The following is a 22702-nucleotide window of genomic DNA, read 5'->3' on the forward strand; positions in this document are numbered from 1 at the left end:
CATCGGAGACCTGGAGACCCATGTTGTTCTGTGTATGTATGTCCTAGTTTCCTATCTCTATGTAGTTTACGCTAGTATATTACATAACCAGAACGCGTTGTAGTATAAACTATTACATAGTTATAAGAAACTAGTACGTAAAATATGTACAGCGCTAGTAAAGCGGAAGTAGTATAACTATTTATGAACGAAAATAAATTTTTAAACGGATTTTTAATGCGTTTTATTTTCAATAAATTGAATATATGAGAAATGTAAGTAAGAAATGCAATAAAATTTATGTTAGAGTATCTATAAATAATTTTTATATAATGTTGAGGTTAACAGTTTGTATTATTCAATATTGAAAGACTAATATTGGCACAAAAAACGTATTCTTTGTATATTTTCTTGATAACTCTTACATTATAATTAAAGTAATGAGTGTTTAATAAAAGCGCACTGAGATGCAGTTACGTTCTGAACATAAGAAACGTCTTATGATTGCATCTTTTACCTTGGTCCTTGTGATTGAAATATCTTAGACAGTGTTACTTTAATTTTAATAAAATATATTATTATTTTGTAAAAAACGCTCATAGATTTATTATTAATTTTTAATCATAGTTTTTATGAATTAAAGACAAATGCTATCAGACCTTTTTTGAAGTACATTAGAACGCACACGCATGCGTTGCAGATTTTTCCCGCGCAATCTGAAGAACTGTCACTCAATACCCGTCTTAATAATATGTTTATATTCTATATTTTCTCATAATTTTGCTCTGTTACTCGTGTAAATTGCAATATGTCGCTACTGGAAGATATATTTCTTCAAGACGAAGCTAATGAGGCTCAGGAATTGGAGCGTATTATCGAGGGAGACGAATACGATGAAAGGCCGCGGAATGAAGAAAATAGTGATGCAAATAGTGAAAAAGAAGACGAAGCGGGTAAATAAATCTATTGTGTAGTGATCTTGATGGTAATGGTTGAATATTTATTTGTTTCTGAGTGTAATATTTCCGGTAACCTATTTACCATACATTGGGTTGTACACTTTAAAAAGTACGATACACAATTGTTAATTATCATTTAGAAGTTGTAGCTTTCTAGAAGCACATTAAGAAACGACCACTAGGCAAACGTAACATCAAAACCAACTGCGAAAGGATATTTTCTTTTGTAATTTTTTAAAAACTGTCTTTTCTGTGCTTTACAGAAGAAGATAAAAGACGTGTAGACCCAGCTTCCACTAAAACCAAGAGAGTGATAAAGAACCCCAGGTTTGTCTTGAACCCAGCCCGATTGACAGGACCCCGAGGGATACAGGTTATTCCAGACCACTTCAAAGACTTTAAATTTAAAGGTAATAGGTGTTATAAGTTAATTATGAATATAGTTATAAATTTCATTTGTATCTACAAATTCACATTTACTGTTTCATGCGAAATTGTTGAATGTTACAGTCTAAGTTGTTATGTTCTGTATTTTGTCCAATAGTGTCTTTTTTTAAATAGGGTATTTTAGTGAGTTAAATATAAATTCATAATCAAATTGATGATGATGATGATGAAATATAAATTATAAAAAGCTTATCTAGAAATAGAAGTCAGTCTACGATGATCAAAAATCAATCTCATTTTACTTTTCGACTTATTTTCGTATTTTATACATATGAATTAAGTAACAATGAGTACAATATTTGAACACTTATAGATGAGGCCATGTGATAGTATATCCATACGAACTCAACTATTAGGTGGAGACTTGTAATTAGCCTTTAGTTATTGTCTGGTAATTATTTTTAGAAAATCTATATGGCCGTAAGTCTTCCTCAAAATAAATAAATAAAGAAAACTTTAATTTTGAGGTTTTGTAAAAAGTATCAAAGTAATATATTAGTAATATAAAATTAAATACCTATTTGACTAGGTTGTTAAGTAGCCTGCAACATTGCAACACTGCATATTGAGATAGACTGATAGGTCTCTACATGGAGTCTCTAGTCTAGTCCCTAAGATACCAAGAATAATTAAAATTATTTAGATTGTTTAAAAATTTCTGTTAGAAATGTTGTGCCCTTTGTTTCTCTGCTTGTTGTCTTATTGTGTTTCTCTGTTATCCTGTGTACAATAAATTTTTAATAAATAATATTTAGGAAACACCAACTATGGCAGACTGTTCTATTTATATTCTTATTAATAAGTACTACAATTTAAATCCAATTGTTGGTTTGGTCGTTTGGCGAAATGCATATTTCTAGGTATGTGACCTAACCTGTATTGGGCTGGTTTTCCCTTCACGGGTTGGAAGGTCAGACAGGCAGTCGCTTCTGTAAATACCTTGACCTGTCAAACCTTTGAGTTAGGTAAGGGGACCCTGTGAAAAACGGGATAATGCTAGGGAGATGGAGTTAAATGCTATTGTTTACATATATTGCAGGTAAAGGCCATGAAAAAGAAGATTTAGACTTAGTTCTGAAGAAGCTGGAGCACTGGGCTTACCGGTTGTACCCTAAGTTCCAATTTGGGGACTGTTTGAAGAAAATTGAGACCCTTGGCAAGAAGAGACCTGTTATGGTAAGTTTGGAAATACTTATGGCAGTTCTTATACCTTTAAAAATCTAAATTCTTCTGACAAAAATAGTGATGAAAATACTCTATTCTGTTCTAACACAAAACATAAGCTCCCGACCATATCCCAATTGGGGTAGTCAGAAGTATCCCATCACAAGATGAACTATGTTGCCTACTTTTAAATATCCAGGTACACCTCCACAAAATCCGTTCGGACCAGTTCCTGTCAGAGGAGACGGTGGTCCAAAGAGACTCGAGTGATGACGAGGCACCAGCGCCGCCTCAGGAGGAGGATGAGTTCGACAAGTTACTGCAGCAGCAGATTGAACTGGCTCATGCCACCCCCACCCCTGGGTCGGTTAGGAAACCTGCTATGAGTACCCCTATGCCTGATAAACGGTGAGTAGTTCGAAACCTTAAGCTCACTCCAACACTCCATACAAAAATCACGCACAAATACTCGGGGACGCTCGCAAGTCATAGACCAGTGTTTGTTCACGTATCGAATGTCGAAATCCACGCAAGGAACAATGAAGGAAGTTTATGTATGTGCCTAATAGTTTATTAAAAAAAAACTGTTATAATAATATGCACTTGTTAGCTTGGTTGGTACCCTCAATGGTGTATCTCTATTTCTATTAATATAGCTGCACAATACAATAACTCTTTATTTCATAACACACAAGAGGAAACCAGTTTATAAATAGGACAATAGAAGCACAATAGGCGGCCTTACAGTTAAATATCTCTTCCAGGCAACCTTAAGGTTAAAGAAACTTTAATTATTATAAATAATAATCGGGGACGTATTTTTTTTTCAGGACATCCCTAATGATGCCGAAAGCTACGTCATCGCCGTCTATCAGTGATGAACAGCGAGAACGTATGATGCGAAACAGGAAACTAGCTGAAGAAAGAAGACTTGCTAGGCTTAAAACTGCCAATACCAACACATCAACAGATGGCGTTGTACCTATGAACACTGGCGACAACAGTGTCAGAGATGATACAAGAGCTAAAAAGAATAAATTGCAAGTGATAGATAGTACAGATGATGAAGGTGATGCTTCAACAGTGAATCAAGCTATCATTGTTGATGTACATAAGACCATTGATGAGAATGTTATTGATATCACTGAAGGATATACAAACAAAAATGGAAATATAGAATCAAACGAAATTATCGACATTGATAAGGAAATTGAAACTAATAGAAGGAAACCAAACAAATCAAATGTTTTAGACAGTTCAGATGACAGTGATGATGATTGTAATGTAACAACAGTGAACGAAGCTATCACTGTTGATATACACGATAATATCAAAAGAGATGATACAGCAAAAATACTTGATAAAATATCTTTGGATTCATCAAAAGGTGACACTGACAAAAATAGCAAATGTATATCTGAAAATGAAAATGATGATATGCAAGTTGAAAGTGTTGAAACAGAAGCAAGTAACAAAGTCGACGAAGTCATTGTTATAAACAATAGAGATGATAAGAATACAGATGAAACAGAAGAAGGAACTGAACAAATCAATCTTAAAAGAAATTCTGTTGAAGAAAATGAAACAGTTGCAACAATTGATACAAATAATGGTACAGAAAATTCTTCAAGTGACCAGATATTAAAAAAAGGTGATGAAACAACACTGGATGAAGAGAATAATGATGACAATAAAGACAGTGAACTTTTAGATGATGTAATGGATGTTGATTTTACAGAAGATTTCTAATTTAACTGCTGTTAAGCAGGGTGATAGTCTAAAGATCTTCATAATCTGGCTCAAGTTGTCACCTGATTACTTGTGGAACTTCCCAACCTATAAGCTTGGGAGTTTAAATAACCACATAGAAGCAATTCATCTAAGAAAGCAATAATGCTATTTGACATTTGTTTGCATGGCCCATTTAGTATTGTAATCATCTCATCATCACCATCAAATGTCATCATCTCCCTAGCATTATCCCGGTTTCACGGGGTGCCACGTCCAGTTTTTTACAGAAGTGACTGCCTGACCTTCCTTTTTTTTTGACGTGATTTGTTGTAGATTTGCCGCAGATGGCATTAACTACTTGGCCGGACAAATGGGGAGCGCTGAAGGCTCTCACCCGTTACAACGTTTAAGACAACAGGCCTGAGGGTGCCCAGTTGGGCGCGAACCTCGGCTCAGGGCGTCGTCTGAGAGGAAGAATATTGAAAGGATTAATCGACCCTAGTGGGTCGATAGCGATAAGCGCTGAATGAGGGAAATCGTCAACCACGCCGGCGGGGTCGGTATCAAGGTTCTGAAGGCCTGACCTTCCAACACGCGAAGGGAAAACCACCCCAATACAGGTTAGGTCACATACCTCTGAAAATGCATTTTTGGGAATGTGGGGTTCTTCGCGATGTTTTCGTTCACCTCTGACCATGTGATAATCATTTATGTTCCGAACTTGAATTCGAAAACAAATTCGACAATTATTGGTTTAGGCCTGTGCTGGATTCGAACCTTCGACCTCAAAGTGAGACGCCTCGTATATGCGCAAATGTCAAATTGCAATATTTCTTTTTTAGATGAATCGTTTCGCAGTGGCCTTTTTTAATGTTGGACTTTATGTATATTTTTCTAATTTATTGTTTGTTTTTAATATAAAATCAAGTTGATCTTGGTTTGTTTTGGTACTATATTGGAGCCGATTTAGGCAATCGCCAATTTAATTTTAACTTATAAACTAGCTCTCTTTTTCTTGCACTTATTGTAAAAAAGTAAAGTAAAGTACGGCGATATTTTAAGAGCTGTCTAATAAAAATAAGGTTAAGTTTGTGTCCCCTCTAAAAGGCACAATTGTCTGTGTTAGGTGGGCAGCATGTTTACTATTATTTTTTTCGTGTATAAATTGAATATTTTGTTTTGTCTCATTAGCTTATATTTTAAAACAGTTTTAAAGCTACTACGGTGCTTGGTAATACCACAGAAAAAAAAATTCTACCCGTAGTACTTACTACTAATATCGGATTTTGTCGGAGACGCTACGTTCAAGGCCGAAAATATAAAACCCACAAACAAAAGCGCTTTGATCGCAACGTAACGGGTTAAAAAAAACAAAAAGAAATTGCTATTTACAAATAAAGGGTTTAAAAATAAAAGAATCCAGATACCAATCCAAAATTTATTTTAGAAGGGTGCAAACAAAAACCTTATCACAGTAAACAAAATTATCCGTAGCGTAATATCCGAAATAATTTATAGTAATATTATATCCACAATCTTAACGCTTACCAAATGCAGATGATCTTTGTATGTGTAGTTATTTTTTAATTTATAATAAATTAATCAACAAAGGAAGCATTTCTTAACAACTGTAAAATAATTTACAATTAACATAATTTGCTTTGTTTTACAAGAGTTTTAATATTACATTTTGGAATATTGTAATGTAATGATGCCGATTCAGGCAGATACAAACTTAATTTTGTTTTAATTTAACAATGGCCACGATTCTTGCAGACACCTCCTAATTTTACTTTAAGTTATACCTGTCATTTTCTTATCCGCCGAAAAGGAAAGGGACGGATGATTGACAGCTCTTATTTTAAGAAGAATGAGTAAATGAATGAATAACCCGGGCGTATCAAAAAGGTATCTCGCTCAGATGCCACAATATTGAGAGCTATTATACTAAAATAAAATCACATTTTGCCTGCTAAAATCGTTACCATCGACACAAAGTACTTATTGAGCTTAAAGCTGGTGTAAAGTAAAACAAGTACTCAGAATATTTGTCTGTCTAACTTTTATAAGACTAGCTTCCTTATAGATAAGAACTAGCGGAGAATAGAGCGGGACAAATAACATTATATTCAACGTTATGTCTCATCGGGTCCTTATTCTATCTCGCTCACACCCGTTTTAGGAGAATAGTGACGTATGTAGTAGCATGTCTCAGCTTAAAAGGCCACATTGATACAATTCATTAAAAACCAATAGAGCGCAATATTAACAAATAATTGTCAAATAGCAATATTGTTGAGATAAATTGCTTCAATGTAGCCTTTTTAATGCCCCAGTTCATAAAACGGGCGTTCTGTAGCATAATTTACGATTCTAAAACCAAATGCTTTATTCTTCTTTAGTTAGTGTTTTGTTTTTATTTTATTTTACACTCAGCTTCATACAGTTTCGAGATACCGTCTTAAAACGTGTTTGTTATTTTTTCCGTCCTGGTTTTTGATAATAATTGAAATACTAAAACCTATAGTAATAGTAACAAACTTTTGATGATTTCTGTATCTCACTGGTAAACGGCTTGTAATATTGTCCCTTACGCAACAGACACCCAAAACTACATAAAACAAAATTAACCATTAAACATGAAACTATCCTATTCACTGTGGTGGTCGAACGATAAATAATTATTATTATGTTAAACCAAAGATGGAAATGCAGGGAATCACGACTATAATTTATATGTAGTAAGACCTAAAACTATGTGCTATATACAGGTTTATATAATCCACAAAAATGTTCATAATGGTGCCGATTCCTGTACAGACCATCTAATTTTATTATAAGGTATACCTGTCATTTTCTTATCTGCCGAAAAGGAAAGAGACGGGTAATCGACAGGCATAAACTTAATGGAACCCATGTCAATTTTAGGCAGAAACTTAAGGGTGGCATTATAAAAGAATCTCAGCTGAGACTGCCCTCAAGTCCCTGTTTTTATATAAGAACTGTCACATTGACATGATCTTGATGGCAGTCTCGAAGTTGAGATTAGTTTAGTAATACCACTCCCAAACATCCTTCTCAAAATTTTACGTAGTCCTATAACCCGGCAGAATTAAGTTGACGACACACTTCGAACGGGTTACATACTAGCGAGATGCCTATTTAATTGCTTGGTTTATTCATTCATTTTAAAAACTGACAGCTGCCAATCATCCGTCCCTTTCCTTTTCGGCGGATAAGAAAATGACAGGTATAACTTTAGGTGTCTGTAGGAAACCGCGCCATTATATGCCTTGACTTTTTCTTCAATGTAATAACAAGTCTTACTTGTTTTGTCAAAATAGAGAAGAAAAATTGACGTCTAGGCAAAAATGAGTTGAATTTTTAAGAATCTTGCCTAAGCCATAGTAGTCGTCGGGTCATAAAAGTGTGATTCAATCCATACAGTCTTCGGCTGCGTTTCCATTGACGCGGAGATGTGCAGGAATTGACCAATCACCGTGAGGGAGAGTGACAGAGCGTCTTCGTTTTCTGCTCTCGAACGCTGTGATTGGTCAAATCCGCCCATCTCCGCGTCAGTGGAAATCCGGCCTAAACTCAAGCCCGTACGTTATTACTCCTTATTTAGGTCCACGTGGTGAACGCTATATTTTTTTTCTTAAGGGATATATTGTAAATAATGTTATAAATACCGACGGCGTGTAACGACACTGTACGGTCACGAGCATTAATATGTATACACTTTGGTACCATGTCACATTAACTTTTTTGACAAATTGAACTGTAAGTCACTAAATGTCAAATATGTTAGTGCGACAGAGTCCTAAAGTGGGTACATTATATTGCTCATGACTGTACTAGATTTAAGACCTTTAGTTTAAAGAGCAAGAGAGAGTTACAAGTATTTTTGTCTCGCTCTCGCACGTAACATAGTTGTCGCCTTAAGGTAAAATGTAACATAAGTCAGTTGACACTTAAGGATTTCATTACTCAAGTTGTGTAAAGAAATTAAAAAATCAACCAAGTTATGAACTCTGCTTCAGATCAGTATTTCTCGATGGAAATACTTCGTTGATTATAAATTCTGCGATCTAGCAGGTGAGTATGAGCAAGACAGAAAGATAACAGTCTAGTGCGAAAGAGACAGAAATCTACCATTCTGACAGCCGTCTTAGGCCGCGTTTCCATTGACGCGGAGCTGGGCGGATGTGAGCCGAGATGTGCAGGAATCGACCAATCACCGTGAGGGAGAGAGTGACAAGAGCTTCTTCGTTTTTCGCTCTCTCGAACGCTGTGATTGGTCAAATCCGCACATCTCCGCTCTTCTCCGCCCATCTCCGCATCAGTGGAAACCCGGCCTTACGCACCATGCTACAATTTCCGGATAACTCTTAACATTTTCGGTCTTTCAGACCCTTCAAAATTTCACGGATTCTTTTTATAGCAAACGGAATTAAATTCAAATAAACTTCTTAAGAAATCTTTGTGGATAATTTACAATAGCACTACATCCTATTATACATTTTCTAAAAACTAATAATAATAGATAATTTATATACAATTAGTATTTGGTTTTGCAATCAGTGCGTGAATGATTTTTTTTCATAAACAAATCCGTATTATTTTAATTTAGCCTTTTTTGGACTGCGTTTAGTACGAGTTAGAAGCGGTTTTTGGCAAGAAATGAGAAATATACAAAATGGTAGCAAATAAATGTTTTTTTTTTTTTGTATATCTCTTATGTATAAAAATTTGGACGACATTTATATAAAAGGAGTGAAGTGCGTTACAATGAATGTGCTTATTATTCTAAAATTGGGCAGTTATTGATAAATAATCTGAAATTATTATTTGACGGTAGGAAGACAAATTCAATTTAGATATATTTATTTGTATTCCGCCGCCACACATGTAACAATAAATAGAAGTTTTGTTATTTTGAAAATGGAATTTGAAATAACTCGGTATCGACTGTTACAAGTCTTTAAAAAGACTAAAATGTACGTAAATAGACATTTCTCGCGAAGTTTCTCTTCGGATGATGTTACTAAAAGATGATTAAATTGTCTTTGTACACTTGCCACAAATGGCAATCAAAACTTGGCTGTACAAATAGGGCGCGCTGAGGTATTCCACCCGTTAAAAAATTAAGGCATGATGTGTAACCTTGGTTTTATGATTACATAAAGTTACCATCAGGTGAGATTGTAGCCTAGCCCATATTATTAAAAATATATATTTAAGAAAATTGGCCCAAAGTGGGCGGAGAGCGATAAGGGTTCTTAAGGATTGACCATAAAGTATGCTTTGCATATTCTTCTGTAATTTATTAGTTACATTAGAAAAAAAATAAGACGTAAATACTTCATTTTCCGCGACGGAGATTAGACCGCACGTGGTTGTAATTACACGGATATTACCTAAAGAAAACTTCGCGAGAAAAACCGATTGAATTTCATACTTGAACGTGATTTTACTATCGATATATTTTTGAAACTCGCTTCTTTCGCTTTTTACGCAGCCATAAATAGAGAAAAGTATTTTGCTAGTCGTTTTTTATTTACATTTTAAAACCGCCATTTTATATCTAACTTACGTTATGAACTATGACCGGTTTCCTTTAAAGTTGCCCATAACGTTCTCTCTTACATATTATCTAGACGAAGATTTAAAGTCACTTTAGTTCCGATATCTGATGGCCTAGAATTGCATTTTTTTAAATAAAAACTCCTGTCACGATAAAAGAGAGGTAATGAAATGTGAAATTAAACCTGTTGGCAACATTAATAACATTCTAGTCTATTCTCATTTTGTTAATAATTTCAAATTTCAAAATGAAACTACACCGGCTTTATGAAACGACCCTTTGCCTCCCTTTTCTTATAAAACTACCCGCGCTTTTAATTGTGACGGAGCGAAATAGTAACCGAATATATTTTACTAGTCCATTTGACGTATCGACCAAAACGACACGAGAGAAACGCACCGGACAAACGTTAACTTTTTAATTCGTGTCTGGTATGAGGGAGGCAAAGAATGAGGTGAAAATCATCCAAGTGACAGCTAGTAACGACTGTTGGTTGTCGTTTATATTGTCTGTGGTTTCGGGGGCGGGGGCGTTGAGGTTAGGAATAGCGTTGTTCGCGTTATTAACGTTAGCTTCGTTATTAACGTTAGCCTCGTTGTTAACGTTATTTGGCGCGGGATTTTCGCGCGCTTCGGCGGGTGGGGCGCGCATTGCTTCCTGTGGGTTCACTTGGAGATCGCGGAAGAAGCCTATCTGGTGGCTGGAATAGAAAAAAATATATTTATTTCATTTTGGGTAAATTAAATAGTAATTAGTAATTTAATAGTAATAGTAGATTGATGAATGTGGAGGAAGCAAGAGAAGTATGTCAGGATCGAAGCAAATGGAATTCTATAGTCTCTGCTTACCCCGGTGGGAAATAGGCGTGAGTTTATGTATGTATGTAAATAGTAATATAAGTCCTTTTTTATTTGTAAACGTACGAAAATATCCCTTCTGTCTCCTTATCCCTTGTGTGTGAGCGAGACACAATCTACGCGCGCTCCCTTACTCCTTAACGGCTTAAATATACTATTGGCTCCAATCTCATATTGGTGCGCCGCGGAGTGGCCCTTGTAATAAAATGTTAATATTATGGTAATAGTAGTGCCTGTAATGGTCCTGTTTGGAGAATGCACAACTGTTGTTGTTTGCCATCCCAATGATAAATCTAGTAAAATAACGTGAACCACAGAATATAACTATACTCACAGATAGCCAGCGGCGCACAGCAGCAAGACAAGCAGCAGCCGCGCCGGGCTGCCGTACAGGTACACCAGCGAGAACAGTATGGCCAGTCTCGAAGCCGCGTAGAGATGGTCGAGCCAATCTCGAGCCGCGCCGTCTTCGTCGTCGGCGGGGGGCGCGGGCGGCGCGGCGGGCGCCGGCGGGGTCTCGGGGGCCGCGGCCGGCGGCGGCGCGCCTGCTTGCCACCTGGGGACAATTCAATTCGGGAGTCAGTGGTCGTATCTACATCAATACATACAGAGGATAAGCAATTACCAAACGTCGGGTAAGCCAAAACTTAGCATATCTGAAAGACTCATTTTTCAGGTTCTTTTTGATGTGACTTATTGTACATTTGCCGCAAATGGCATTAACTACTTGGCCAGACAAATGAGAAGCGCTGGGGGCTGTTACCTGGTATGGGGAGCGCTGAGGGCTATCACCCGGTAATTTCTTTTTTTGTGGGGTAACTCAAAAGAAACTGCTAACTATAAGCAGTATCTAATTTTATAATTATGACAACTAATGGTTCATAATTTCACCACTGCAAATAATTCGCTGGATTCAGTAACTGAACTTTTACTCTTTGACTGTACGTACGTACATATCTACGCACGCACGTACGTACTACTAGTTAGTAACGCGTTGCTACCATTAGGACTTCTTGAACTATCAAACAACAGTATGTTCTATTCAATACGATTCATAAACTTTCATTCGTCATTCAAACATAGTAGGTACAGGGGGGTTAAAATGGTCACATCGAAGCAATTCATCTAAGAAAGCAATTTTGCAATTTGACATTTGCGCATATAAAAGTAAGTGCGCAATGCAAACAAAACTGATCAACCGGTAAGGAATCTTCAGAAGTCATGCCATACTTAAACAATAGCATACAATAACAAACAAACCAACTCACATATTCGCATACTGCTGCATGTACTGCAAATACGCTTGCTGCATCATCATCATATGATTCGCGAGCATGGCTGGATCATTCGGCACTGGGAGGTAACCTTCACCCATATTATAATTCGGATAAGGAGGCACCCTTCCATAATTATTGACGAAAGAACTCAGATAGTTCTGCATTTCAACAGTGTGATTCTGGTCATTCTGTCTCGTCTCTGGCCTGTTTTCCACAGGCCTTTCCTCCTCAGGGACGGGGACGTTTCTCCGTCTGAGTCCCTCAGGGGTTGGGTCCGGAGTGGGCTCAGGCATTCTTCGCTTGGGTGTGCACACTAAGTGCATAGTATGGATGATCTGGCTCTCATAAGTTCGGAGGACGTCTTTTAAGACTGTGTTGTCGTCCAGGAGTTGTCCAGAGTATATGATTTTTTGTTCATCCGTGCTCTGAAATAAGTCGAAAAATTTATGAATTATAACTTGCACACAAAAAGCTCGTTTCACGATAAAAACTAAAGAGAAAACCCTAAGTAAGTAGGTACACTTAAACATAACAAAAATAGCCTATATCGTCCCACTGCTGGGTACAGGCCTCCCCTCAGTCAACTGGAGGGCTCTGGAGCATACTCCACCACGCTGCTCCACTGCGCCTGCGGGTTGGTGAAGTTGTTTGGGCTAGTAGCCCAGGACCAACGGCTTAAAGTGCTTTTCCGAAGCACGGAATCCTCTTACTTTTTCGGACAATCAGATGATTCAGCCTGGAATGCCCTAAGTCCTAGCCAAACAAAGGATAATCTTAGCGATTTCGACTGTCCTAATCGGGAATAGAACCCGGATTTCTAAATCGTGCGTGAGCCTAAAGGTCTAACCACTAGACCACGGAAGTGGACACTTAAACCTATCTGAGTTACAAATGCTTTGAGAACAATATTAGGTAGGTACGTATTGGTATTTTCGGTTAGATAAGGAAGAATTTCAAGGTATACTGTAGACTGCTTACCCCAGTAGGAAATATACGTGAGTTTATATACCTATGTATGTTTAAAAGAAAAAACCGTGAGCACTTTGCACATAGTTATGTATATGTAGTGATTAATGCAAAAATGTATATTGATTGGTCGTAAAGCTTATCTGAATATGAACCAGCCACATAATTGGAATATGAAAAAAATAATTTGATAAAGAACTCATTTGATACTCTACGAAAGTAAATGTTATACAACTTATTTTAATAGTCACAATTTTATAGAAAAAATGCTAAATTCTAAACTGAAAGACATACCTACTTACATAACTCATGTGTCAAGTAATAGTAATTAAATTCATTACTCAGTAATTCACTTATATTTCAATGATAAAATTTACGTTCTTGGAATGTTGGAGATACCAATTTAATGGTAACAATTACGTCATTCAAGGGCTAGCAATGGCGGCTTGTCATAGGATTGAGCATACCTGGTCTTATACCATGCTCATGCCTATCAAGGTGGGTAGACTACTTGCTGCCACATTTTGGCATTGAAGTCTTAAGATGGATATACCTACCGCCCATTACCGCATTAGATCACAAACAGAGTTGGCTCGACCTTTACAGACGGCGATACGGCTCACTACCTATCACGTTGGTCTAACAGAAAGCGTGCGTGCTCAGTTCATCTTGCGATGGATGTACCTGTGAGTAACCTAGTTAGGAATACAGTCGTGGGATTATGTTATGTGTTCTGTATGGATCAGTCCCCCCTTTTGATTGCAGTTCACAATTGTCTGTCGGTCAATTTGATATGGTTCAAACGTTCTACTAGGCAATAGCTATCAGCTTATAAATTGTGAAAGAAAATGTATAGAATGGCAGTGAAAACTTTTTCAGGAAAAAAAATATTTACGGTCGAATTGAGAACCTCCTTTTTTGAAGTCGGTAAAAATGTAAATCTATTTTTGACCTAAGCCAAAATAAAAAAGATTTGCCACTTTTATACCTGGGGCCTGTTTAATAAAACTTACAATTGTAATTACAATGACAATTTGATGTACATTGCGGAGTGTGACATCACGAATATTTTGCAGTTTCATATTAGCTACGTAATGAACACCAAATTGTCGTTGTAATTTACAATTATTTAAAGTTTTATGAAACAGGCCCCGGGTGTCAGTTTAGGCATAAAATAATGGATAATTTATTTGCTGGGCTGTTGGCAGCACACCCCGGAAACTTCATACCTTTTTACACAGACACTACACGTTATTACCGCACACGCGTATCTGTGTGAGTCACCCACGCGAATGCGTTTAGCTGCTTCTCAATTCGTGCATATCGTAAAAGTCATCTAAGCGAGTATCCTCTCCAACTGAGGAACATAATAAAATATCATAGGCTCAAGACTACGTTCCGTCAGAAGTACATCCATTGCCAGATGAACTAAGAAAACCAAACTATGTTAGTGAAAATTGCACGGATAAATACATAACTCATTGGTGCAAGTCTGGTACCGGGCATCGAAATGGAGCTGTTTGAGAAGCAAGGAGATATATTTGCCATATAATAACTATGTTTTCTTTCCATACTACCTGGATAAGTAATCGGATGATTGTACAGACAAAAGCAACCATAAGACAACTTGTAGCTCAAGTCAATTTGTTACGATCACGAGTACCAATATGTATACACTTTGCAACTGTCTCTTTAACTTTTTTGACAATTTAAACCGTAAGCCTCATTAAAAGTCAAATATGATAGTGCGGCAGGGTTCTAAAGTGGGTACATGATATTGCTCATGATTGTACCGATGTCCTAAGATGGATACGATCATGATACAATGAACCATATGGCAGGTAAATGAAGATTCGGTTAAAATTACGTCATCATGCATAAGACACATTTGGAATTTATAAATAAGTAAACATTGAAACCAGAAGTCTTGTTCAAGGTCTCATATATTTTGATAAGTTATGGAAACAAAATTAAAGGATAGTTTCACTCTATATATTCTCTGAGACCGACGTCAATCATTAAGGTGGCTGTAAAAGCATCTACTTTATGTTATGTTCTGTGCTCCTGTGGTCCGTACCGTACGGTTTACGGCCTATTTCTAATCTTATTAGGAATTATGTATATACTTTGTAATGTAGGTATGTACTTGGCTGGACCAATGGGGAGCTCGGCCCAGTCCTGTATGAGTCCCATAAGTGGGTACGTCCATGGACATTCACACCACTAATTTAAGAGCCACGCTCTTGTCGGTGTAGCATCCTTCATGCTACTTTTTAGGGAATAATAGAGTAGACCACACAGTACAGTAGTGGTGGGTTGTGGTGTGCATGGACATTATATTAATTTAATTCGTAATCGTTGCTCCGGGCATCATCGTAACCTTAACATGACGGTTGGTGCGGTCTGTCATCCAGGATTTTTTTGAGTTTCAGTTCGGGTACCAATTAAAAAGCTCTCGTTTTGCTTTGCACCGCGATGAATCACTACCGATTCGGACCGCAGTGGAATCGGATAAAATAAGATCGTATTTATTACCTTTTACCCAGTCCGAATCGACCCATTTTATAAGACACCTGTGGCAATTGGGTCGTGTACTAGGTTTAAGACAAATTATGAAATTCTGACTACTAAATAAAGACCTCACCTTTAGATCTGGTGACAAAAAACAGTTTTTTTTTCTATTTAACTTATTTATGAAGTTTATTAAAAAAATGTAATAATAATTCCGACATTTTATCACGTTTTTCATCATAGTGTGCTTTGACGCTTAGCAAAAAGTAACTGATTTGACTAGTTAGAAACTAGCCTATTCGCATAGCTCCAACCACAGCGATGGTGCAACATTACGACCCATTCGAAAAAAGCTTTAGTCGATTCGCACCGCGGTCCGAAACTCTATAGACCTGCCTTTTTAGATCCTGCTTACAGAGTTGTAAGTACTTGTAAGCGCGATGGAATGGAAGAAAGGAAGACATACTTCTTCCTTTGTGTACAGTGTGGGTAGTTCGACAGTTACTCGACATTTACACATGAAGGAAGAATTCGTTTTTACATAGTCGGCGGCATTCCATTGTTAAGGTTAGACCTGTGTTCAACAGTGGACTCACACCGTCACCCTCACACACACAGATGCGCGTGAACGATAACCTCAATGTATGGTGTCTGTGTGAAACGAGGTCGTTTGTATAAAGTGTCCTGAGTGTGCTATGGATGTACCTCTGACTACCCCAATTGGGATACAGCCGTGAGTTTGTGTTTTTTTTGTATGTTATAAAAGATCCAATCACTTTAATAATATTCAATCTTTTTTATATTATAAAATTCATAAAAGTAATTGGGATTTGCTAAGTACGATTCATTCGTAATTATATCTGCTGTACGTAGATATAATTTGCTCTTATTATAATGAACTAATATCACGGCCATGACGATAAGTCGATTAGCCATTTTTGATAATAATCTATACGTAAAACAAGAATTTATGTATGTGTGCAATAGCTGTTTGCATGAGTAGTATTCTAAATAATGTAATGATAAGAGACTTGAGCACTGAGACATAGAGTAAAGAATATAACCGTAGTAACAGCTCCGTATTAACGGCCTCCGTGGCCCAGTGGTTGAGCCTTGGGCTCACGATCCGGAGGTCCCAGGTTCGAATTCCGGTGGGGACATAAATCTCTTGTGGCATGCATGTCTAGTTTGGTTAGGAGTTAGGTCGAATAAAACTTGTAGAAAAACGAAAGAATTTGAAAAAAACGGGAAAAATTCCCGCTTTTTTCAACGCTAGTTAGGACATTACAGGCTGATCGCCCGAATGTCCGCAAGTAAGATGATCCGTTGGTTCTGTGTGGATCACATGTGGATGAGCCATGTCAGGGGTCTTTGGCGGCTCAATAGTAATCCTGACACCAGGGTTGATGATGTTGGTAATCTTCGTCATAACCCACATGATAGAAGAAGAAGACCGCTCCATGGTCTAGTGGTAAAAGCATTGGTCTCTCGATCTGAAGGTCAAGGGTTCGATTTCCAGTAGGGAAATATCACAAACGCATTGGAGTCTGATCGTCCAAAAGTCGTGACGACTAAGCGACTAAGCAGTCGGACGTAGCACCTTTTACTTAAATAAGTGGTTAGTTACATGAACCGTGTCAGAGGCCTTTGGCGGTTCCGTGGTATAAGAAAACCAGGTATGTTCAATCAATCCTATGACAAACCGCCATTGCTAGCCCTTTGATGACGTAAGTGTTACCACTGTGTTTCTATCAAATTGGTATCTCCAGCATTCCAAGGACGTAAATTTTATTATTGAAAATTAAGCGAATTACTGACTAATGTATTTAATTACTATCACTTGTCACATAATTATGTATAAAAATCGTTAAAACTGTAAGTAACTCTTTTACTAAAAGTTCAAAATTTCCATGCAAAGTAAATATAAAAACATATGTTGTGGGTAATTTATTTTTTACGAAATGGCAATGCAGGGTCGGATGACGTCAGCAGGGCTAACCTTGAAATGTGAGCTGTCACTTTTGAGCATACCTGGTTTTCTTATTCAAGGGCGGTTCAATAGTAATCCCGACATTAGGGTGATGAGGTCGACTATTGACCTCACATCTCACAAGAGAGAAAAATTGCATATCAATTCTAGTGTAACCAGATATTATCCAGTTTGCAGTGAAACACCAAAGTGGCTATGATGTTGTCATCTACTGACGTCATAATTTAGTACACGCGTGAATTTATGTACATTTTAAACATAACTTGAAAGAATTTTAGAGATAAGGCACATACTTAATACTAAACAAACACACTTGCCAATTTGTCTTTTGATGACTTAAAAACTTAGGTACATAATACATAGGAGCATACATACATAAACTCACGCCTATTTCCCACTGGGGTAAGCAGAGACTATGGAATTCCATTTGCTTCAATCCTGACAATACTTCTCTTGCTTCCTCCACATTCAACAATCGTTTCATACACGCATGCAGGTTCAGAGTAGATTTTACTGAACCGAAGTTGGTTGGAACAGAAGTTGGTGCTAAGAAATAACCTTGTCAAATAAGGTAATACTCATGAGAAAAATCATGGCATGCCACGACTTTCACAGTAAGTGTTTAGTTGTTTGCCTATTTATAGGTACAGAGGCAAGCAGATTATAACATATATTTTTATGTAGTCGGACAAGACTAAATGTTGATCATAATTATCATTATCCGCTTCAGTACTAGGTTCTTTAACATGTTCTTTAAAATTATTTTTTTCATTTTTGTTCCCAAACATGCAATCAGTCAACTGAACATAAACAGTTAATAAGACTTTGTTTAGGTCGCGGGAAGCCGCTGGATGCGGGCAGCGCAGGACCGATTGTCGTGGAGATCCTTGGGGGAGGCCTATGCACAGCAGTGGGCGTCATACGGCTGATGATGATGAAGACTTTGTTTTAGTGGCATGTCGGACAGACCCTCTCATTACTTGGAATTTCAAAGTAATATAGCTATGAAACCTACGACATCAAAATGGACAAATACTATGTTAAATACACATATCCATCGTTAATGACGGCCTCCTTGGTCATCCTAAGTTTTGTTTTTTAAATATATTGTCATATTCAGTATGTTATATTGTTTTTAAAAATATCAGTTTCATTCAATATTAAAATCAGTATTATAATGTTTTGCTTTCTCAATCTTCTCATTTCATACACTCTCAACATCCATTATCTTATCATAACTTGCAATTTACCGACATTGAACTAAAGTTTACTATAACAAAACAAACATTTGTTTAAATGTTTGTTTTGTTTAGAAGCAATTGCATGTCATCTAATCTATAGAACCTAGAAACTAAATAGGTTGGTACCTACATACCTACTTTTAGATAATAAATAATTATGTTACACAGAGGAAATATGATTTACAGAGCTGTGCTTTTTATTATATGTAATGAAATGACATTGAATGATGCAAGAATATAATTTTCTGGTTTAAATAATCGAAATATACCTACCTACTATACTATGTTGTAAAATCATTTGTGCGGATGATTAGTAAATACAGGGGACAGAAAAGAGGTAAAACTTAAAGAGTCATCAGCCTATGGAGGGACATATACATATATTACAGACTAATTATATGATAAGCGATACAAAAATAGTAGATATTATGAAGAATCTTACCGGTTTACTAGGATACACTTCCGAAAGATGTCCTTTCAGTTGCCTCACTGTCCATGACGACTGACATTCTATGTTCTGGTCTTCAATCTGCTGATTTGGGGCCTTCACGACCAGGGTCACGTTATCTGGTATCATTTTCAACCATCCAACAAACCTTACTGTTAGATAATAGCACTCGAATTTTTTTATCACACCACCAAAATAAAACAATATTAATTTTTCAAATCGTTACTCAGGCATGGGCGACGTTGAATTTTATAGTGGCGCGGTTGTATTTAAAAGCGTTTTCTCTAGCTGAGTATATTATTCGGTTGTAAAACTTATAAATGGCTAAACTAATTGGTTTTTACGTAAATAAATACTCCGTAAAATGATGGATGAGGCCCCCGCACCTGTCAATTTACCAAATTATCTGTCGAGTTTTGATTGGTCCAGCACTAGCATGTGACATCAAGAAAATGTTTTAAATATACAAAATACAGATTTTTCATTGGTTGTTAATGCATATTTTTAAGGTATTTAGAAAATAGTCGTCTATGATTGGTTTATTGTTGATAAGGTTGTAAAAACAGAATAAGCATTGGGTGATTGAAATTTGATTGAAATCCTTATCTCTTATCCTAATATTTAGAAATTAATATTTTTACAAGGACCATGATCTATAATTTTCTTTGGTATCATTCTTTACTGTTATATAATTTAAAATAAGTAGTTGCATATTGCACTCGCCACGCGCGTCGTTAACAAAACTACAGACAACTAAACAACAAAACGCAATGCAAAGAAAAGATGACAGCAAAACGCTTTTAAAAACTCAAAACGTCATTTTTTGTTTGGTACCGCGTCTTTCGATCGTAGTTTTGGGTTGATTTCTTATACAATTTCAGTGTTTTCTTTGAAGAAGATTACTATTATTGACGAAGATGTGTTAAACCTAGCGATATGGATTAAATGCTGTTAATGTTCTGTGTATTAACGCACTAATTTATCATAAAACATATCTTAACCTATAACTTGTTTTGAATCGTTTTATAATACAAAAAATGGGTGTTACAGTGTAAGTAAACATATTTTTATTGAAAACTTTAATTTATTTATCAATTATAATTCATATTGAGCCATTTTTTCCAGTTTACAACAGTACCCGGTCCCTGAAAACAAGACTGGAACTTATGTTATAGAATTAATTACAAAGCGACTTCTAGCTCTCGGGGCTTCGCAACAAGGACAGTTTCTAGTTGATTGCGAAAGCTACCTGTCTCCTCCACAAATGGGTAAGTTGCCTATATTCAGGTTAATACATTATTTACTGGAATTCACTCCTATAGGATCGGTAAGTACTCTTATTTTCAAAAAGATTCAACAATCAACATAATAATATCTATGAGAATTTAAATAGACCTTCTTTCTTCCTTCCTAGTCCATTAAATGTTGAATTATCATTCCGAACAGCATCATTGGTTTTCTTTTTTTAATGTCATTTTGTTTAGGTTTTAAGGCTGTCGTTTTCTCATTGTTGTGTGTAGACATTTATAATAAATAATTTGTTTTTTCCCATTTTTTTCAGTATTAAGTATCTTAATGGATACAAAATTATTTTATAATTTCTTTATCCCCACAGGAACAACAAAAACGGTACACATTCTCCACAATTCCGAGCAGCCCGCTTCTGTATTCTCAATACTTGAAAGCGGAACAAAGAACATCCACGTGATAGCCGACGGTCTCTTTGACTTGCTGATGATGAAGCTTTCCCAACATTATACGTCCAAAAAGCAGACAAAGATAGAGAGCAAAGGACCTCGGTTTGAGCTCGGTGATTTCTGTGTCAAACTCGGTTCTGTCACTATGAACCAGAATTTTAAGGGGATTTTAATTGAAGTAAGTGTTTTTATTTTTATTTTTAAGTGTTTTCATTTATGCTATTTATATGAACTAGTTCCCTGAGAGCCTTTTCTTTAGAAAAAAAAAAACACTTCTTTTCTACTAACATATATAATACCTAATAAGTATTTTTAGTTACTGACAATGTCCAAAATAAATTCCAAATTTCATTTGTTTTTTTTTTATTTCACACATAACATAATATAAACAGCCTATATACGTCCCACTGCTGGGCACAGGCCTACCCTCAATCAATCGGAGGGGGTATGGAGCATACTTCACCACACTGTTCCACTGCGGGTTGGTGGAGATTTCACACAGATAACTAAAATAACCGAATCTCCTTTTATAATAGTCAAAAATGTACCCCGTGAAGTCCTCTTGACCTGACCTTTAAAACATCTTGGATCTGATCGTCTAGACGTGGTCTAGACCTTTCTCTTCCAACCCTACTACTCACTACTAGTCAATCTTTAATTGCAGGTAGAATACCGACCCTGTGTAATGGCGAATGCAGTCTGGGGTCTACTCAGAGAGTTCCTACAAGGCCTCCTGGGGCCATCAGTGCCCGTGCAACCGCCGCAACATTTGCTCAGTCGTATGAACGAGATATACACGCCTATAGACACTATTTATCAGTACTTAGAACACTTTAGTGCATATAGAAAAGTTACCGGTATGAGAGCTGCGTAAGTGAAGTTTTATGAAGTATTTATTTAAGTAAGTATTTAATTTTAAGTTAACACGATCACTGTGTAGCTGAAAATTAGATATCAACCCCTGAAATGCTGTGTTGTTATTCTATAAACACATTGGAATGTAGGTATGATAAGGTGCAAAAGTCCAATCAGTTTCTTGCAAAGTAATAAATTAACTGATTGCACTTGAGACCTCCTGTTTACATGTCGTTTCTGTAACAGATCAAAGACACCTACAAAAACATAAATTTTATAATTATGACAACTAATGGTTCATAATTTCACCACTGTTTACAAATAATTCGCTGGGCTCAGTGACTGCACTTTTGCTCTTTGATAGTATATGGCAAGAAAAAATGTGCCCCACATATGGGACATGCACGTATGAGTTTCAAATTATGCCTCATATGTGGTTCATACACAGTGAACATGTTTTAAATTAAGTATAAAATTTAAAATATACAATTGAAAATACGCTTTTTTTCGTTTCTTTAAAACAATTGTTAACTTTTTCTGACTTGGCATAATGGCAGGGATTGACGATTTTACGTGCCGTACGAAGCACATAGCCTAAAGTGAATGTTACTAAATGGTCACCACACGAAATTGCTTAACTATATTAATTGATTTCATCATCATCATCAGCCGTATGACGCCCACTGCTGGGCATAGGCCTCCCCCAAGGATCTCCACGACGATCGGTCCTGCGCTGCTCGCATCCAGCGGCTTCCCGCGACCTTCACCTTAATTGATTTATTTAACAAATATAACTGGCTTATAGGTTCCTATTTCGAAACATCATAAAGCATCGTAGGGGGCGAGCCCGCTAGGTTTAATTTTGCCGTTGATAAACTTTTGTCTCCATACAACGACATAGGTCCCGATTAGTTTACTAACTGCAAACAAGTTTGTAATTGAGTAGTTTCCTAGGTCAAAGATAAATTATGAAATTCTGATTACTAAATAAAG

At 36.6% G+C, this 22702-nt stretch overlaps 3 protein-coding genes and 1 long non-coding RNA gene across 7 annotated transcripts in view; 3 read left to right on the forward strand and 1 right to left on the reverse strand.

The window, feature by feature from the left end:
• Positions 1 to 8420, forward strand: part of LOC126377645 (uncharacterized) — a 350458-nt gene extending 342038 nt beyond the window's left edge. The window contains exon 2 of the long non-coding RNA XR_007567947.1: positions 4849 to 8420. This is a non-coding gene — a long non-coding RNA (uncharacterized LOC126377645). The remainder of the gene's footprint in view (positions 1 to 4848) is intronic.
• LOC126377539 (TNF receptor-associated factor family protein DDB_G0272098) lies at positions 711 to 8420 on the forward strand. The gene is made up of 5 exons (XM_050025331.1): positions 711 to 932; positions 1202 to 1348; positions 2425 to 2561; positions 2749 to 2957; positions 3380 to 8420. The coding sequence occupies exons 1-5, from the start codon at positions 788 to 790 to the stop codon at positions 4296 to 4298; spliced, it is 1557 nt and encodes a 518-aa protein (XP_049881288.1). The 5' UTR covers positions 711 to 787; the 3' UTR covers positions 4299 to 8420.
• LOC126377578 (homocysteine-responsive endoplasmic reticulum-resident ubiquitin-like domain member 2 protein) lies at positions 5705 to 19563 on the reverse strand. The gene is made up of 4 exons (XM_050025386.1): positions 19152 to 19563; positions 11993 to 12426; positions 11059 to 11280; positions 5705 to 10567 (listed from the first exon to the last, which is right to left on the reverse strand). Exons 1-4 carry the CDS (start codon positions 19284 to 19286, stop codon positions 10285 to 10287), a joined length of 1074 nt encoding a protein of 357 aa, XP_049881343.1. The 5' UTR covers positions 19287 to 19563; the 3' UTR covers positions 5705 to 10284.
• Positions 16029 to 22210, forward strand: LOC126377599 (mediator of RNA polymerase II transcription subunit 20). 4 transcript variants are annotated; one of them, XM_050025419.1, is made up of 5 exons: positions 16030 to 16211; positions 17965 to 18082; positions 20283 to 20425; positions 20773 to 21032; positions 21519 to 22210. In XM_050025419.1, exons 2-5 carry the CDS (start codon positions 18066 to 18068, stop codon positions 21726 to 21728), a joined length of 630 nt encoding a protein of 209 aa, XP_049881376.1. In that variant the 5' UTR covers positions 16030 to 16211; positions 17965 to 18065; the 3' UTR covers positions 21729 to 22210. The 4 variants fall into 4 exon arrangements, with proteins under 4 accessions (XP_049881374.1, XP_049881376.1, XP_049881375.1 ...); XM_050025417.1 differs by lacking the exon at positions 17965 to 18082 and having other exon boundaries at positions 16029 to 16211; XM_050025418.1 differs by lacking the exon at positions 16030 to 16211 and having other exon boundaries at positions 17822 to 18082.
• Positions 22211 to 22702: the final 492 nt, after the last annotated feature.

The sequence above is a fragment of the Pectinophora gossypiella genome, chromosome 23 (genome assembly GCF_024362695.1).
Source record: "Pectinophora gossypiella chromosome 23, ilPecGoss1.1, whole genome shotgun sequence".
NCBI classification, from domain to species: Eukaryota; Metazoa; Arthropoda; class Insecta; order Lepidoptera; family Gelechiidae; genus Pectinophora; species Pectinophora gossypiella.

Bases quoted from the DNA above. Each gene is read 5' to 3' on its own strand.
- LOC126377539 (XM_050025331.1), top strand. From the start codon at position 788: ATGTCGCTACTGGAAGATATATTTCTTCAAGACGAAGCTAATGAGGCT. The intron at 933-1,201 runs GTAAATAAATCT...TGTGCTTTACAG, and splicing joins TGAAAAAGAAGACGAAGCGG to AAGAAGATAAAAGACGTGTA. The intron at 1,349-2,424 runs GTAATAGGTGTT...CATATATTGCAG, and splicing joins CAAAGACTTTAAATTTAAAG to GTAAAGGCCATGAAAAAGAA.
- LOC126377599 (XM_050025417.1), top strand. From the start codon at position 16,174: ATGGATGTACCTCTGACTACCCCAATTGGGATACAGCC. The intron at 16,212-20,282 runs GTGAGTTTGTGT...CATTTTTTCCAG, and splicing joins ACCCCAATTGGGATACAGCC to TTTACAACAGTACCCGGTCC. The intron at 21,033-21,518 runs GTAAGTGTTTTT...CTTTAATTGCAG, and splicing joins TTAAGGGGATTTTAATTGAA to GTAGAATACCGACCCTGTGT.
- LOC126377578 (XM_050025386.1), bottom strand. From the start codon at position 19,286: ATGATACCAGATAACGTGACCCTGGTCGTGAAGGCCCCAAATCAGCAG. The intron at 12,427-19,151 runs GTAAGATTCTTC...GACTTATTTCAG, and splicing joins AAGTGTATCCTAGTAAACCG to AGCACGGATGAACAAAAAAT. The intron at 11,281-11,992 runs GTGAGTTGGTTT...AATTGTCCCCAG, and splicing joins ATGCAGCAGTATGCGAATAT to GTGGCAAGCAGGCGCGCCGC.